We start from the raw sequence: 14,397 nt of genomic DNA, 5'->3' as shown, positions 1-14,397 counted from the left end.
TTCTTGAGAGGTTCTTTGAATTCATACAAGAAGCCGACCTGTTCTTGAGAGATCATTGAGATCTTAAAACATTGAGCAGCTCTCTCTGCCACATTATAAGAGATTCCAGAATTGTCGGAATTTCCCTCGTCGACGAGATCGCAGTCATAGACTATGCCGTTGTAGACGAGCAGTCATAGACGAGGCCGTCGTAGGCGACGCAATAGGCGATCCGTCGTAGACGAGGCCATCGTCGACGACGCCGTCGTAAATGAGCCATCGTAGATGAGGCCATCGTAGACGAGGCCATTGTAGCTGAGGTCATGGTAGACGAGGCCATGGTAGACGAGGCCATCGTAGACGAGGCCATCGTCGACGCCGTAGACAGGCCGTCGTAGATGAGCAGTCATAGACTAGGCTGTCGTAGACGAGCCATCATAGACAGGCCATCGTAGACGAGGCCATCGTAGACGAGGCCATCGTAGACGAGGCAATCGTCGACGCCTTACACAGGCCATCATAGACGAGCAGTCATAGACGAGGCAGTCGTGGTCGACGAGCAGTCGTAGACGAGCCGTCGTAGACGAGCCATTATAGATGAGCCATTGTAGACGAGCCATCTTAGACGAGCCATCTTAGACGAGCCATCGTAGACGAGCCATCGTAGATGAGGCCATCGTAGACGAGGCCATCGTAGATGAGGCCATTGTAGATGAGGCCATCGTCAACGCTGTAAACAGGCCGTCGTAGACGAGGCCATCGTAGACTAGGCCATCGTCGATGCCTTACACAGGCCGTCGTAGACGAGCAGTCATAGACGAGGCCGTCGTCGTCGACGAGCCGTCGTAGATGAGCCGTCATAGATGAGCCATCGTAGACGAGGCCATCGTAGACGAGGCCATCGTAGACGAGGCCATCGTAGACGAAGAGGCCGTAATAGGCAATGATGATGGTTTCTTCGTCGACGATCCTGTTGACGATGTTGGCTTTTTAGTCTTTACCTCATGAGGTATAGAAGACGCCTTCCTGAAGGGTCCCATGACCAGAGAAGGTGATTTTGACGGCTCCGAAGTCGTCTTTTTTACATGATTTTTCTCCAAAAGCAAGTTCTTTACTCTCCTTTTCCTCAGAGTGAGGAGATTTTGAAGAACTGCGCCCAGAAGACCCATGAGTGGTCTTTTTGAGGGCCTTCTCAGGACTTTCCCCTGAGGAATATGTTTGAGGAGATTATCTTCTCTTTTGAGATCTCCTAGATGTTGAGGTCAACGCCTCATCACTTTCACTGGAGAAAATAAAAAACCTCCTTTCTGGTCTTAGTGTTTGACACCATATTAAAAGTCGCGCTTCACGACCTCTCAAAAAAACTTACTTGAGAAAGAGCGACATACCTTGCAGTCTTTCCTTACCAGACCTTCTTTGAAGAATGTATTTGAAGATAATCCACAGTAGAAAAGAATCCTTGACAACAAAGTTATTTATTAAAGTGCAAAAACACAGAATCTGAGCAGAGCTCAGAGGAGACTCCCTTAGCACAACGTGCGGTAGAAAATCTGAGGGACTGAGGCTCCTGAAAGGAAGGTTCTAGAGGGAGGTGGCAGATGATTTTCTCTTCTCTATAGTTTGGTCCTTTACACAAAAGGACATGGATATGTTACTAAGGTGAGGCCTCTAGGCCTATTATTCTCTATGTATGTCTATAGGACATTACTTTTCTATGTACCGGAGACTCCCGTCTTGACGACGGGGAATGATTCAGGCATGTGAATCTATGAAAGCCACCCATAATACTGGATAATTGTCCTATAGGCCCATAATATCTCTCCCTGGAGCTGTCTTCCTTCTAAAGGTGCATATTCAGGGATATTCTCTATTTTGATTTTCACAGCTTTCCAGGCATGTTTGCATTGCAAGTATTTGAAATGTTGTGTTGTATTGATTGTCTCTTCAGAGGGCACTAAATGGAATCAGTGTTTCGTCTTCTATGAGGTCTCCAATTTTGGAAATCGCAAGGGTATCCCATGCCCTGAAACCCTTCAACTTACCAGTTTCCTTCAGACGAGTTATTACCCTTAGGGGAGTCGCTCGTGTGACTCGTGTGTCCCATTTTACCCACTCCCTTCCAGGCTTCTATGGTCATCTGTGTTTCTAACAGTAGTGAATTTGAAATTGAGTTCTCTCTAGTGCTTAGGTCACGTGGTCCCCAGTTGAGTGTCCCCGGTCATTGAGTATTATTAGGTGAGCCGCCCAATAGCATGCACTTATGTCTGGAAGGGCAATGCCCTCATTACATTGATTACGTTGTAATGTTTGCAGTGCCACTCCTGGATGCCCCCAATACACAGCAAAGTCCTGACTTCCCCCTCTATCCTGACAAAGTTTTAACATCTGGTACATGGTGGACGTTCCCAAAAATGTTAGTAGCTGTATTTTCCATCTTTCTCCATCCCCATGGAAGTCTATCAGTACTCTCCAAATGTTGCATTCTAGGCTATCTTCCTTGTTCGCGTTCATGTTCAGACCCCTAATATCGGAAGCCCTCTCTATCTATGCACAATTTTCTTGGGAAGACATGTGCGTCAAACTGCAGTCCTGCCAGATATAAGCAGGATTAGTCCCAATTCATCTTTTAACCCGCATGTGCCCCATATTGTTCAATAATGGAACAGTAGTATTGGGGCTTGTGACATACAGCAGGATGTAGTTGGTGGATAGTAAGATCCGTACGTCCCCCATCCACCCCACACTCTTTCTAAACCCTATGATGCCTGGGTGTAATCGGACTATACAAACTAATGGCTCCGGCACAAGGGTGAACAATAGGGTGGACAAAGGGCATCCCCTTCTCGTGCCCCTCTCATTTGGGAAATCTGCATCGGGCGATAGGAGCTACATTCCGTCGAGGGCTTCCAGGGCTTATGAATCCCCACTATTCTGGTGTTCCGAAGGCCCAAGGGGACAGTGCAGCTCTCCTTTTCCTCCGTGAACAGTTTAAGTAGGTATGGGCTCACTATTCCAGCATTTCTCTTAAAGCTATCCCTAGCTCTATTCCATTAGAGCTAGGGATTTTCCCTTTTTTTAAATTGCCTATGATCGCCAGCACCTCTACGAGGCCCACATATTCCTCTAAGGATTGCAGTCTTCTGCTGTCAAGGTTGCACCCCTTCAAGGTAGTCCGTTATCTGGAGAGCGTCAGCCAGTGGGCGTGCTTTTTAGAAGTCAACATGGTATCGGTCAAACTCCTTTGCAATCTCACTGGCTGTGGTATAGGATTTGGCACTCTCTCCCAATATGGTATGTACCCATCTCGCCTCTCCCTCCCTCTTGCCCAACCATGCCAGCAGTCGCCCTGCTTTGTGCCTGCATTGCCGAGACGGTGCTCTGTGGCCTGAATCAATGTTTTGGCCTCCTGGTGGTCTAACGCATAATATTCCATGTGGATTATCGCAATGATCCGCAACAATGAAGGGTTTGTTGGTGCCTTAGGTTGTCCCTCTAACTCCACCAGTTTCTTCTCCAGCACTTCTATTTCCTGTACCTCTCTTTTATTTTTGTATGCTATGATGTTTTGCGCCCTATCCCTCAGTATCGTTTTGTAGGCCTCCCAAAGTGTGATGGCCGATGACATTGTGTCTTTGTTTTTATGAAAATATACTTCTGTGTCTGCACTAATTTCTTGGGTGACAGTCTTGTCCCTTAACTCCCAAGTGTGGAGCTTTCACCCTGTTCTAGATCTGTGAGATCATGCCACAATTGTACCCACAGCGGCGAGTGGTCTGACAGACCACTGGCTAGGTATTCTGCCTTCTCTGTCGTCTCTACCTCCCCCGCTGGGGCAAAAATGTAGTTTAGTCTGGAGAATACCTTGTGGATACACGAGAAGCAGGAGTATGTATGGTTGTCAGGATAGCAGCAACCTCACACGTCCAACAGCCCCAGGGTTGTCGCCAACCTTGCCAGTGCAGTCTTCCTCTGTGACCCTGGAATTCGAGCTAGTACAGGCTAGGTGTGGGCTTCTAACATCATTGAAGTCGCACCCAATTATTTTCCTGAGGGAGCCCGCCATCAGTAGTATCTCCGCTTCTTTGTCCAGTGTCTGTCTTTGTAACCGTGGAGGGTCGTACACGCTGACTAGGGTTGTGTCCCTCTGTCCCCCATTCCCTTGACTGCCACATATGTCCTGTTAATGTCAACCCATTTTTTTCCATCCTGAAGGGGGGTTCCTGATCAATATGGCAACCCCTTGGGAGCCTGTTGAGAATCCCGCATGTGCCAGTGTTTTGTAGGCCCCTCTACCCTGGAACCCACACTATGAGCCCTGTAAGTGTGTCTCTTGTTGCAGGACTACTTCAGGTTTCAATCTCTTGTTGTATGCGGCCACCAGCCCTCTTTTAATCTTATTCCCTAGCCTGTTTGCATTCCCCAACAGTATGGAGCTTCTCCCATCATCTTGAGTATCAGCCACGATCATCTGGGGTGTGTGATGGTATCCCGCCATTCTGAAGGGTGGCCCCTACAGCTGCACCTATTTCCATTCTTACTGCATGCTTACTCCACTCCCCATGTATGAACTCCCAACAGCTTAACCCAACTATTCCTACCATCCCTCCCCAGTATCCCCAGCGCACCTACCCCATCTGTCAACCTGACAACTGTGTCGCAGGGAGGTCAGAGAGGCTTGTCGCCCCCCTCCTTCCTCGATTCAAATTCTCACCCTGTAACCCTAGAAACTCTGCAATTTAATTACAGACTAGTCAGTTTTAAACTTGTAGAGTACTAATAAAAAAGAGTTAGGTTGAAGGGTTAGCTAGAGTGCAGCCAAAGGCTCTTCGTATTTTGCTGACCCTTCATCCTCCTCGGCTCAGTCTGGCTTCTTCACTTGTTCAGTCATATCTCTCGTCTCATGTTGTGTCCATGACAGGGTGGAGAGATTTGGGTCAACGATTCCGCTTCCAGATTGGCTCTTGTTATTTTCAGAGTCTGTGGAGTTGTGGTTCCCTCCACTGCTTGTCTTTTGTTTTCTTTTTCACCCGCCAGGTCTACCCTCCTTCTGTGTCTGATGACAGACCAGACCCCGGGAACTGTCGTCTTAGGGGATGGAGCTCCCCACCCATAGTTTCCTCGCAATGCCACTACGATATCCCCTGCTTGTTCTGCGACTTTTGGGTCTGGCCCCTCCCAAGTGACTCTATGTTGCTTTTCCTGTTTTGCTCTGTCCAGTCTCATAACATAACATTTGTATGTGTAAAGCGTACATTCACCCAGAAGGGTATCATGGCGCTGAATAATTGTTTTATGTTACCCAACTCAATGATACTCATTTTATCAACCACTGAAGGATGAAAGGCTGAGTGGACCCACAGGGATTTGAACCTGTGACCGGTAAACATTGTTTATAATGCAAGCGTTACAAAGCGTGCCATTACAACTCAATTTTTACAACGCAAATATCCATAACAACGCATGTCATTACAACCCATGCCATTACAACACATTCCCCAAAGTATCGCCCCGGCGGAGTTAGAATAGTAATTTGTACTGTAATTGATTTTGTGTTGTAAAAAATGCGCTGTAATGGCACATGTTGAAAACACGTGCGTTGTAACATGTCCTATTCCTTGTGACTATGAGGCTGAACACAGGCCCCCCTACAGTGGATACATTAGGCCACAAAGCCAGAACACCCATCTCAGGTGTAGCCGTTCCTCTATCCAGGTCCAAGCCTTCTCTGGCACTTGGAAAAAGATGGCCTTACCCCCAATTATGACTTTAAGCTTTGCTGGGAACAGCAACGTGCATTGCACATTCATTGCCTGCAGTTTCACTTTGAGTGAATCAAAGGTCCACCTTTGTATTAGTATTTCTTTGGAGTAGTAGGAAAACACCACAATTTTAAATTGTGCATGCCTGATCTTTCTCATGTGCCTCACCTCTCGTAGTATCAGGTCCCGATCTTGGTAATTAAGGAAACGGGCACTGACTGTGCTTGGGGGTGCTCCCACCGGTGGTTTGGCAGTCAGAGCCCTGTGGCCTGCTCTATTACAAAGCAAGAGGAGAACTGTGCTGTGGGAAGAGAGTCTCTCAAACATTTTTTCAGGAATGGTCCCTTGTTGGAGCCTTCAAACCCTCCGGCAAACCAATGAAATGCAGGTTGTTTGTCTCTGCATAGTTTTCAGCATAGTCGACCCTCTGGGTCAAATCTTTCAGGGTAGTTTGAACGTCTGTGACTTAATTTCTGGGGGTATGTGTCACGTCTTCTACTTCTGATATTCTGCCTGGGTTACTATTTCAGAGACATTACTAAAATCTAGGTGGGAAGAGTAACAACAAAAATCCACATTGCTGTACTTCAAAAATGGTAGAATTAGCTCAGTTCTCATAAGATGTAAAATACGACACTTTGAGTTCAATGTACCTTAGGATGCGTAACGCTATACAACGAAAGTGTTGCAGGGAAGGTGATGCGTCGGTTCCTTACACGCAAGAACAGTGAAGCGTCGGATCCCTACTGATGGCAGTCAGGCAACCACTGCAGTTCAATCCCTCATGCTTAGGGATAGTCCCTCTGGTTCCTCTCCCCAGCAAAGGTGTCTTCTTGTTTCCCAAAAGTGATCTAATTCTCTGGGGCCTGAGTCCCCATTTTTATACACAGTTTCTCTTTGTTCTCTGAAGGCAGAGAGGCCTTTGCCTAGTCCAAACCAGTTCTGGTCAGTCCTGGAGCACTCTGTTTACTTGTCTCCTTCTTTCCTTTCACAGTGCAGGGCAGGGACATAAGACACACCACAGGAGGTGGAGCCAGCATTGTGGAAGGAAGGCACAGCCCTATTCAGGTCCCAGGTGCAACCCCTCCCACACATCTGCATGTAGATCTCTCTATTCAGCCCTGTGCTGACTCACCCTGTGTCCTGGAATCCCCCAGCCTCTGTCACTCAAACTCCAGACAAGGAATACACAACTTAGCAGAGGCAGGCTTGGATAGTTAGGCAAGAAAATACCTACTTTCTAAAAGTGGTATTTTCAAACACAGAATGTTAAAACCAACTTCACTAAAAGATGTATTTTATCATTCTGAGTTCATGCATACTAAACTCGAATTTCTACCTAGTTCCCTGAGTATGTTAGGATTATAAGATTTTATAATCAAACTGCCCATTCTGGCCTATAGGGAACAGGTAGCCTTACAATAGTGAAAAAAGAAAATGGCTGTAATTCACTGTTAGGACATGTCACACACATCAGGGCTTGTCCTACTTTTTACCTACAATGCACCCTGCCCTTGGGCCAACCATAGGGGTGACTAATATGCAGAAAAGGAAAGGCTTAGGGACTGGCAAGTGGGTGCACTTGCCCAGTCAACATGGCAGTACCAGACTGCACACAGGCTCTGCGATGGAAGACCTGAGACACACTTTACAAGGCTGCTTATGTGGGTAGCACAACCAGTGCTGCAAGCCCACCAGCAGCATTTGGATGTACAAGCCCTGAACACACTCAGTGCACTTTACTAGGGTCTGACAAGTGAACCAAATCAGCCAATCATGGAGTCACTAATCCATACATCAATTTATCATAGGGAGCACTTGCACTGTGGCACTGGACAGCAGAGACACAGTGCCCAAAGCATCTATATTGAGCTAAAACACATGAGGCAACAGCAAAAAATGGAAGGGAGACCCACGCCAAGGTGCCAGGTCTAACACAATGTCACCACAATTTGTTCACCAGGAGCTTCCACAGGGCAAAATCTCTTTAGTGGCCCGCGCTGAGCGGTCTCTGCCCTGTCATCTCTCCTCACTCATGGAGGGACCAGGACCACCGAATATCAGCGTAGTGGGGCCGACAGCCATACACCTTCTCCTCCCAGTCTGCCCTCCCGATGCTTCAGTGTTTGCGGAGAGGGAGTTTTCCTCACCTACACCTTCGTGACAGGCCTCCACACTGCTTCTTCTGCCTCGCGGGCCACTCAGCAACTTTTTCCATCGCCTGTATCCGCACTGTCCTAGTATGGTAATTCTCTCCTTCTGTGCCTTTTCCCATCCACGAGCCACAGGGCATTAAGCATTAGCGCAATGTCATCCCCTCCAGCCTCAATGTCCAATAGTGCACTTTCTTAAAGGTCCTCGCAGACTCTACTGGTGTCTACAGGGCAAGCACAGCCTCACGCGACCCCTCCCGTCCACGTCCTCGCGTGGCCCCAGTGCCACATCTGTCCTCACCGGCCCCGTCCACATCTATGCCCCGGGGGGAGTCGTAACTTCAGAGTGTTTTTCGTCTCTTCCACTCCAATGTGCGCACACCAGTTAGGCTCACTCCGATGGAGGGCTCAGACTGCCCCACCCCCGCCCGCCCGCCACAGACTCTGCTCAGGGTCCAGTGCTCAGCGGCACACATTGTGCAGGGGAGAGGGATGCGGGCCATCTGCACCTTATTCTATTGCGGGAAAGAAGATTCTCTGGATTCGCTCACTGCGAGAATCATTGTCTGGTGTCCTGATCTCGCAGCTCTCCATCCTCGCCACCATGCTGAGGGTGCCTATCAGGCCTCTAGTTTGGTGCGTCACCTGTTCCATAATGGGCTCTTCTTTCAGCCTGCTCTGTTGTGGACCTTGGCAATCTGATCATGCTTTCTGAATTTGGACAGTATGAAGATCACAGGATTATAATGGGATTACTAAACGGGCGGTAGAGCTGGTGAGAATAGCTGCATTGGCCATTTTGCTTATCACGCCACCACTTCTATGCATTTTCTAATGTACATAGTGGAGACAGGAAAAAAGTCCAATACAAATTACCTGAATAGACAGGATATTTCACCTATTTACTTCACATTAAGAGTACTTGTTGTATAGTTATTGTCTTGGGAAGGTGTATAGTGACTTTGTTTTGGAAGACACTCTGTCTTTTTTCTTGCCTTACTGATTTTGGAACTGGAATTAGGACCATAACATTCATGATGTTTAAATGCTCCAGCCTGAGAATGAAGAAGAAGAGCATTCATTCCTAAAACCACCCCCTACATGCAGATCTTTTTGCACAGATTGCAGATAAACTCCCAGAGAGAAAAGGAGTCTTATTTTTGTATAAACCTGACAGGTATTATCTTACAAAGTGCCATATAATGAAACAAAAACTTAAAAATGAAACTACTTTGCTCATTCTGCACTTGATATTTTCTAGCAATAGGTGTGGAGGACTTTCTCAAGAAAACAGCGGTATATCTTTAGGAGCTCACACCACAGCCTCTCCGCAAGCAATCTCCTTAACTTTACCTTCTTTGTACATGAATAGCAAAAATATTTGGATCTTTTAAACATGCAGAAAATAAACAATGCATGGCTAACTACACGGCTTGACACTGACCAATGTAATCTTTTCCCCAAAAGGTCTATAATTCCATTGGTGCGCTCTCCAAGTCTATTTATGAAAAGCTCTTCTTATGGATGGTGATCCGCATCAACCAACAGCTGGACACCAAGCAAGCCAGGCAATACTACATCGGTGTCTTGGATATTGCAGGGTTTGAGATTTTTGATGTAAGTTTCAGATCTTTTGGTGGGTGATGTTTGAAACCATGCTGACACTCTGATCACAATTATTATCTAATAACAGAAAATTTGTGTTATGTTTTAGTTCAACACCTTAGAACAGCTGTGTATCAACTTCACCAATGAAAAACTGCAACAGTTCTTCAACCACCACATGTTTGTCTTGGAACAAGAGGAATACAAGAAGGAAGGCATTGACTGGGAATTCATTGACTTCGGCATGGATCTGGCTGCCTGCATTGAGCTTATTGAAAAGGTGGGTGTCTTTTAGAACAACTTGTGGATTTCTATATATAATGAACAAATACACTGAAGACTCATATAAATCTTTATACTTCTCAGCCCATGGGTATTTTCTCCATCCTTGAAGAGGAGTGCATGTTCCCCAAGTCTACAGACACATCCTTCAAGAACAAGCTCTATGACCAACATCTGGGCAAGTGCAAGAACTTTGAGAAACCTAAGCCAGGTAAAGGAAAGGCTGAAGCTCACTTCTCCCTGGTGCATTATGCTGGTACTGTGGATTACAACATCACTGGCTGGCTGGAGAAGAACAAAGATCCATTGAATGACTCTGTCATCCAACTGTATCAGAAGGCCTCCCTTAAAGTATTGTCCATGCTTTACACAGCAACTGCTGCAGAGGCTGGTAAATATTTAGCAGTAACACATGTAAAAAGACATAAAGAGAAATATGCAAAGTGTGCACTCTTGAGCAAGTGCCTAATGATGGATTTGTTTTGCTATGTTCAAATTATAGAAGCAGCTGCTGCTGGTGGAAAGAGTGGAAAGAAGAAGAAGGGTGGGTCTTTCCAGACGGTGTCCGCTTTGTTCAGAGTGAGTAGTACACATAAACTTATATTTCTGCTGTACAAATAGCCTTTTGGTACACAATACAGGACAATACGTCTTCAGAGTTAATTGTTGCATTACATTTGTGAGGCATTGACTAAAATATTTGCAGTATTTTAAATACACGTGTATCACTACTACTACAGGAAAATCTGGGCAAGCTGATGACTAACCTGAGGAGCACTCATCCCCACTTTGTACGTTGCTTGATTCCTAATGAGACAAAGACTCCAGGTAGAGTGTCTCTTAAATGGCCACCCATTCATACAGTATTTGAGAATCACTGTGTTGCTTGTGAGCATTAAGTGGACTGATATGAGCTCTACTCTCTTCCTTTAGGTGTAATGGACAATCATCTGCTGATCCATCAGTTGAGATGTAATGGTGTCCTAGAAGGCATCAGAATTTGCAGAAAGGGATTCCCAAGCAGAATCCTCTACGGTGATTTTAAGCAAAGGTAAAAAGACTGCACAACACAGTTAAATACATCTTAAACCAACTAAACAATTGAACAGTGCATAGTTACATTACAAGAATAGAAATGTATATGATACCTGTTGACTTAAGAGTTAGCATAATTGTTTTCACGACTCATGGAAAAACAAGGATATGCACTAACGAAGTGAGAGAAAGCAAACTCATACACAGGACTTCTTTCTCATAAATATGTAAGATAATATTTGTATGAGCTTTCCATTTATCAAATTCATATTTTAAATAATTTAAATAAACCTGGTGTTATTACCACAAAAAAAACTATGTCTGTACATAATTTATTTAAGGTACAAAGTGCTCAATGCAAGTGCGATTCCAGAGGGCGCATTTATTGACAGCAAGAAGGCTTGTGAAAAACTGCTGGGTTCCATAGATATTGACCACACTCAGTACAAACTTGGACACACAAAGGTAGGGAGTTATGTAATCACTTCATAAAATGGCAGCTGATGATATTGGAAGAAGGACTTTTCTCATTCATTTCATTCATTAAAGGTGTTCTTCAAAGCTGGTCTCCTAGGTGGTCTAGAAGAAATGAGAGATGAAAAGCTGTCAGAGCTCATCACACGCACACAGGCGGCTTGCAGAGGGTTCCTCATGAGAGTAGAATTCAAGAAGATGATGGAAAGAAGGTTTTTATCAGAACTGATTCATCAGTGAAACTTATATTAATAATCAATATGGGTCCTTTTTTAACTTCTTCTTTATTTCAACCCCGAACAGAGAAGCCATAATGACCATCCAGTACAATATCAGGTCATTCATGAATGTCAAAACCTGGCCATGGATGAAGCTTTACTTTAAGATAAAGCCACTTCTGCAGAGTGCGGAAACAGAAAAGGAAATGGCAAACATGAAAGAAGAGTTTGAAAAGACAAAAGAAGCTCTGGTCAAATCTGAAGCAAGGAAGAAGGAACTGGAGGAGAAAATGGTTTCCCTTATGCAAGAGAAAAATGATCTTGCATTACAGGTTCAGTCGGTAGGTGAAATTTCATAAATTTCAAGGATGACTAAGTAAGTTTTTATAAACAAAAATTAATTAAACATACTTTATTGTAATATTCAATTAGGAAAGTGAAAACATGGCAGACGCAGAAGAAAGATGTGAAGGTCTCATTAAAAATAAAATCCAACTGGAAGGTAAAGTGAAAGAGTTGACAGAAAGACTTGAAGACGAAGAGGAAAGTAATGCTGAGCTGACAGCCAAGAAGAGGAAACTGGAGGATGAATGCTCTGAGCTGAAGAAAGACATCGATGACCTTGAGCTTACTCTCGCCAAAGTAGAGAAGGAAAAGCACGCCACGGAGAATAAGGTAATGTGATGAAGTTCGATTTAAATCGAAACATCAACATGGTAAATTGAAGAATAATTAAAATGACAGCTACTCCTCTGTGTGATTTAGGTGAAAAACCTCACTGAGGAAATGGCAGTACTTGATGAAAACATTGCAAAGGTTTCCAAGGAGAAGAAAGCTCTCCAGGAGGCCCATCAGCAGACCCTGGATGACCTACAGGCAGAGGAAGACAAAGTCAGCACTCTGACCAAAGCCAAAACTAAGCTGGAACAGCAAGTAGATGATGTAAGTGTCCAGGAAAAGAGAAATAATAGCGAAAACCTCAACACATTTCTTGTTATAATGCTGAACCAATACATGGAATTTACCAATAATAGGTGTAGCTCTTTCAAAACTCTCCAGTTAAGTGACCATTTTCATCAGTAATTAGTATTAAAGATAAGAAATCTTTTTGAATAGCATTAATTAACAGATATATTTAACATTACACAGCTTGAAGGCTCCTTGGAACAAGAGAAGAAACTTCGCATGGACCTAGAGAGGGCCAAAAGGAAGCTTGAGGGTGACCTAAAGCTGTCCCAGGAAACGACGATGGATCTTGAGAATGCTAAGCAGCAAAGCGATGAAAAACTGAAGAAGTTAGTGTCAATAGAGAAAACCTAATTCCTAAAAACATGTTTTTGTTTCAGTTTCAATGATGAATATTTGTAACTTTTTTATAAATTGTTTTACTAAAAAACTATTTGTTGTTACTGGCAACTTTCAAAACAAATGTATATATTTAGAAGACATTCATTTCGAGAAGTTGTTGGTGTGGGAGTCCCAACCCTTTGAGAACAGTCTCAATAATTGAATAGTCCTCTTGCGGCTAAGAACGTGGTTTAAATTCATGTTTTATAAATATATGTATTTATTTTGGAAATGTTCAAGATGCCAGAAGAACAGATAGTGACCGTTGGAAATGTTTAAGGGATTACACTCCAAGAAAGTAGTTACACTGTAGTGAATTAGATTGCAATTCAATATATGTATCTTGGAATGCCATCTAATTCATTAGGTGTGATTTTCATTTCTTCGACACATTATGGCTACAGTTACAATGTAAAAAAAAGCAAAGGTCAGTCTATGTGGAGGCTGCAGAAAAAAAGACGACAGCAGGGGTGGGGGGCCACAATAAAATCAATCTGTGGCCACCGAAACATCATGCTGGCCATAGTATGCAGGAAGGTTCAGGGATAGGATTTTGGGTGAGGGAAAAAAGATGAGGATAGGCAGATAAACAGAGGTGCTGGGAAAGATACAATATGCTACCACTGACACTGACACAAAGGCACTTATTCATATTGTTCGTAACCTCTGATGGGCCCGGTAACATGAGTTACCAGGTCCATTCGGATTTCGAGTAACATGGTAATCCCAAGGGCACTGACATTTACCCCTAAGGACTTTAGCTGGTCAAAGAAGCTGGAATTCCTTGGCAAAAATAAGGTAAAGAGTGAACAATATACAGGGGAATAGGTGTGTTAAATCAAATTCACCTGGTTTTACCCATTTCTACGTGGATCATCAGGGTCTAGTCTGTAATGGGGTAATATTAAGGTTTGTAACTGTAGCTACTGGACCTGAAATTTCCAGCGTCATTACCAGTCTGTATGTAATGAGGGCTAACCTGGCACACATGGCACAAAGAAAGAAAAGGGAGTGGCAGATCAGAAGGAGGAGAGATCTATAGACTACAGCAGGGTTGAAGGATGCATGGTGAGAAAGAATTCAGTGAAGGCACCAAAGAAGTGAAGGAGGCAAGTCACTAGCTGCCAGGCTGCCACAGACCACAGGAAGTGGGGGCAAAGCCGAAGCAGGGTTAGTGGGTGATTGTTGAAGCAAGCATCAATTTGATTTATATACACTGAATTTATATAGTTTTTTAGTGTATTATTATTATTTTTTTATTTTGTATTTTATCTTGTATTTATAAAGTACATTTTGTTATGTTAAAAACCAATAGACCTAAAGCTCTACTGACAAAATCCTATATTATATAAATTACTTGAAAATAACACCACATTTTCCACAAAAACAGGAAAGACTTTGAAATAAATCAATTTCAGAGCAAGATTGAAGATGAACAATCTCTTGGAGCCCAGCTGCAGAAAAAAATCAAAGAGCTTCAGGTACTTACCTTTAATAGATGTACTTCATTAGGTTAACTAGCATGGCAGAAATGCATATTGTTAT

At 44.1% G+C, this 14,397-nt stretch overlaps 1 protein-coding gene across 1 annotated transcript in view; it reads left to right on the top strand.

Annotated features, from left to right (window-relative positions):
* Positions 1-14,397, top strand: part of LOC147684410 (myosin-4-like) — a 53,008-nt gene that overhangs the window by 24,729 nt on the left and 13,882 nt on the right. Inside the window, exons 13-25 of the mRNA XM_086940335.1 lie at positions 9,359-9,508; positions 9,606-9,776; positions 9,863-10,169; positions 10,281-10,357; positions 10,519-10,606; positions 10,712-10,829; positions 11,155-11,278; positions 11,363-11,499; positions 11,591-11,846; positions 11,938-12,180; positions 12,271-12,447; positions 12,655-12,800; positions 14,243-14,333. Coding sequence (XP_086796461.1) covers positions 9,359-9,508; positions 9,606-9,776; positions 9,863-10,169; positions 10,281-10,357; positions 10,519-10,606; positions 10,712-10,829; positions 11,155-11,278; positions 11,363-11,499; positions 11,591-11,846; positions 11,938-12,180; positions 12,271-12,447; positions 12,655-12,800; positions 14,243-14,333 — 2,085 coding nt within the window. The remainder of the gene's footprint in view (positions 1-9,358; positions 9,509-9,605; positions 9,777-9,862; positions 10,170-10,280; positions 10,358-10,518; positions 10,607-10,711; positions 10,830-11,154; positions 11,279-11,362; positions 11,500-11,590; positions 11,847-11,937; positions 12,181-12,270; positions 12,448-12,654; positions 12,801-14,242; positions 14,334-14,397) is intronic.

This window comes from Lissotriton vulgaris, chromosome 10 (genome assembly GCF_964263255.1).
Source record: "Lissotriton vulgaris chromosome 10, aLisVul1.2, whole genome shotgun sequence".
Taxonomy (NCBI): Eukaryota; Metazoa; Chordata; class Amphibia; order Caudata; family Salamandridae; genus Lissotriton; species Lissotriton vulgaris.
This window is presented reverse-complemented; position numbering and strand designations above follow the sequence as displayed.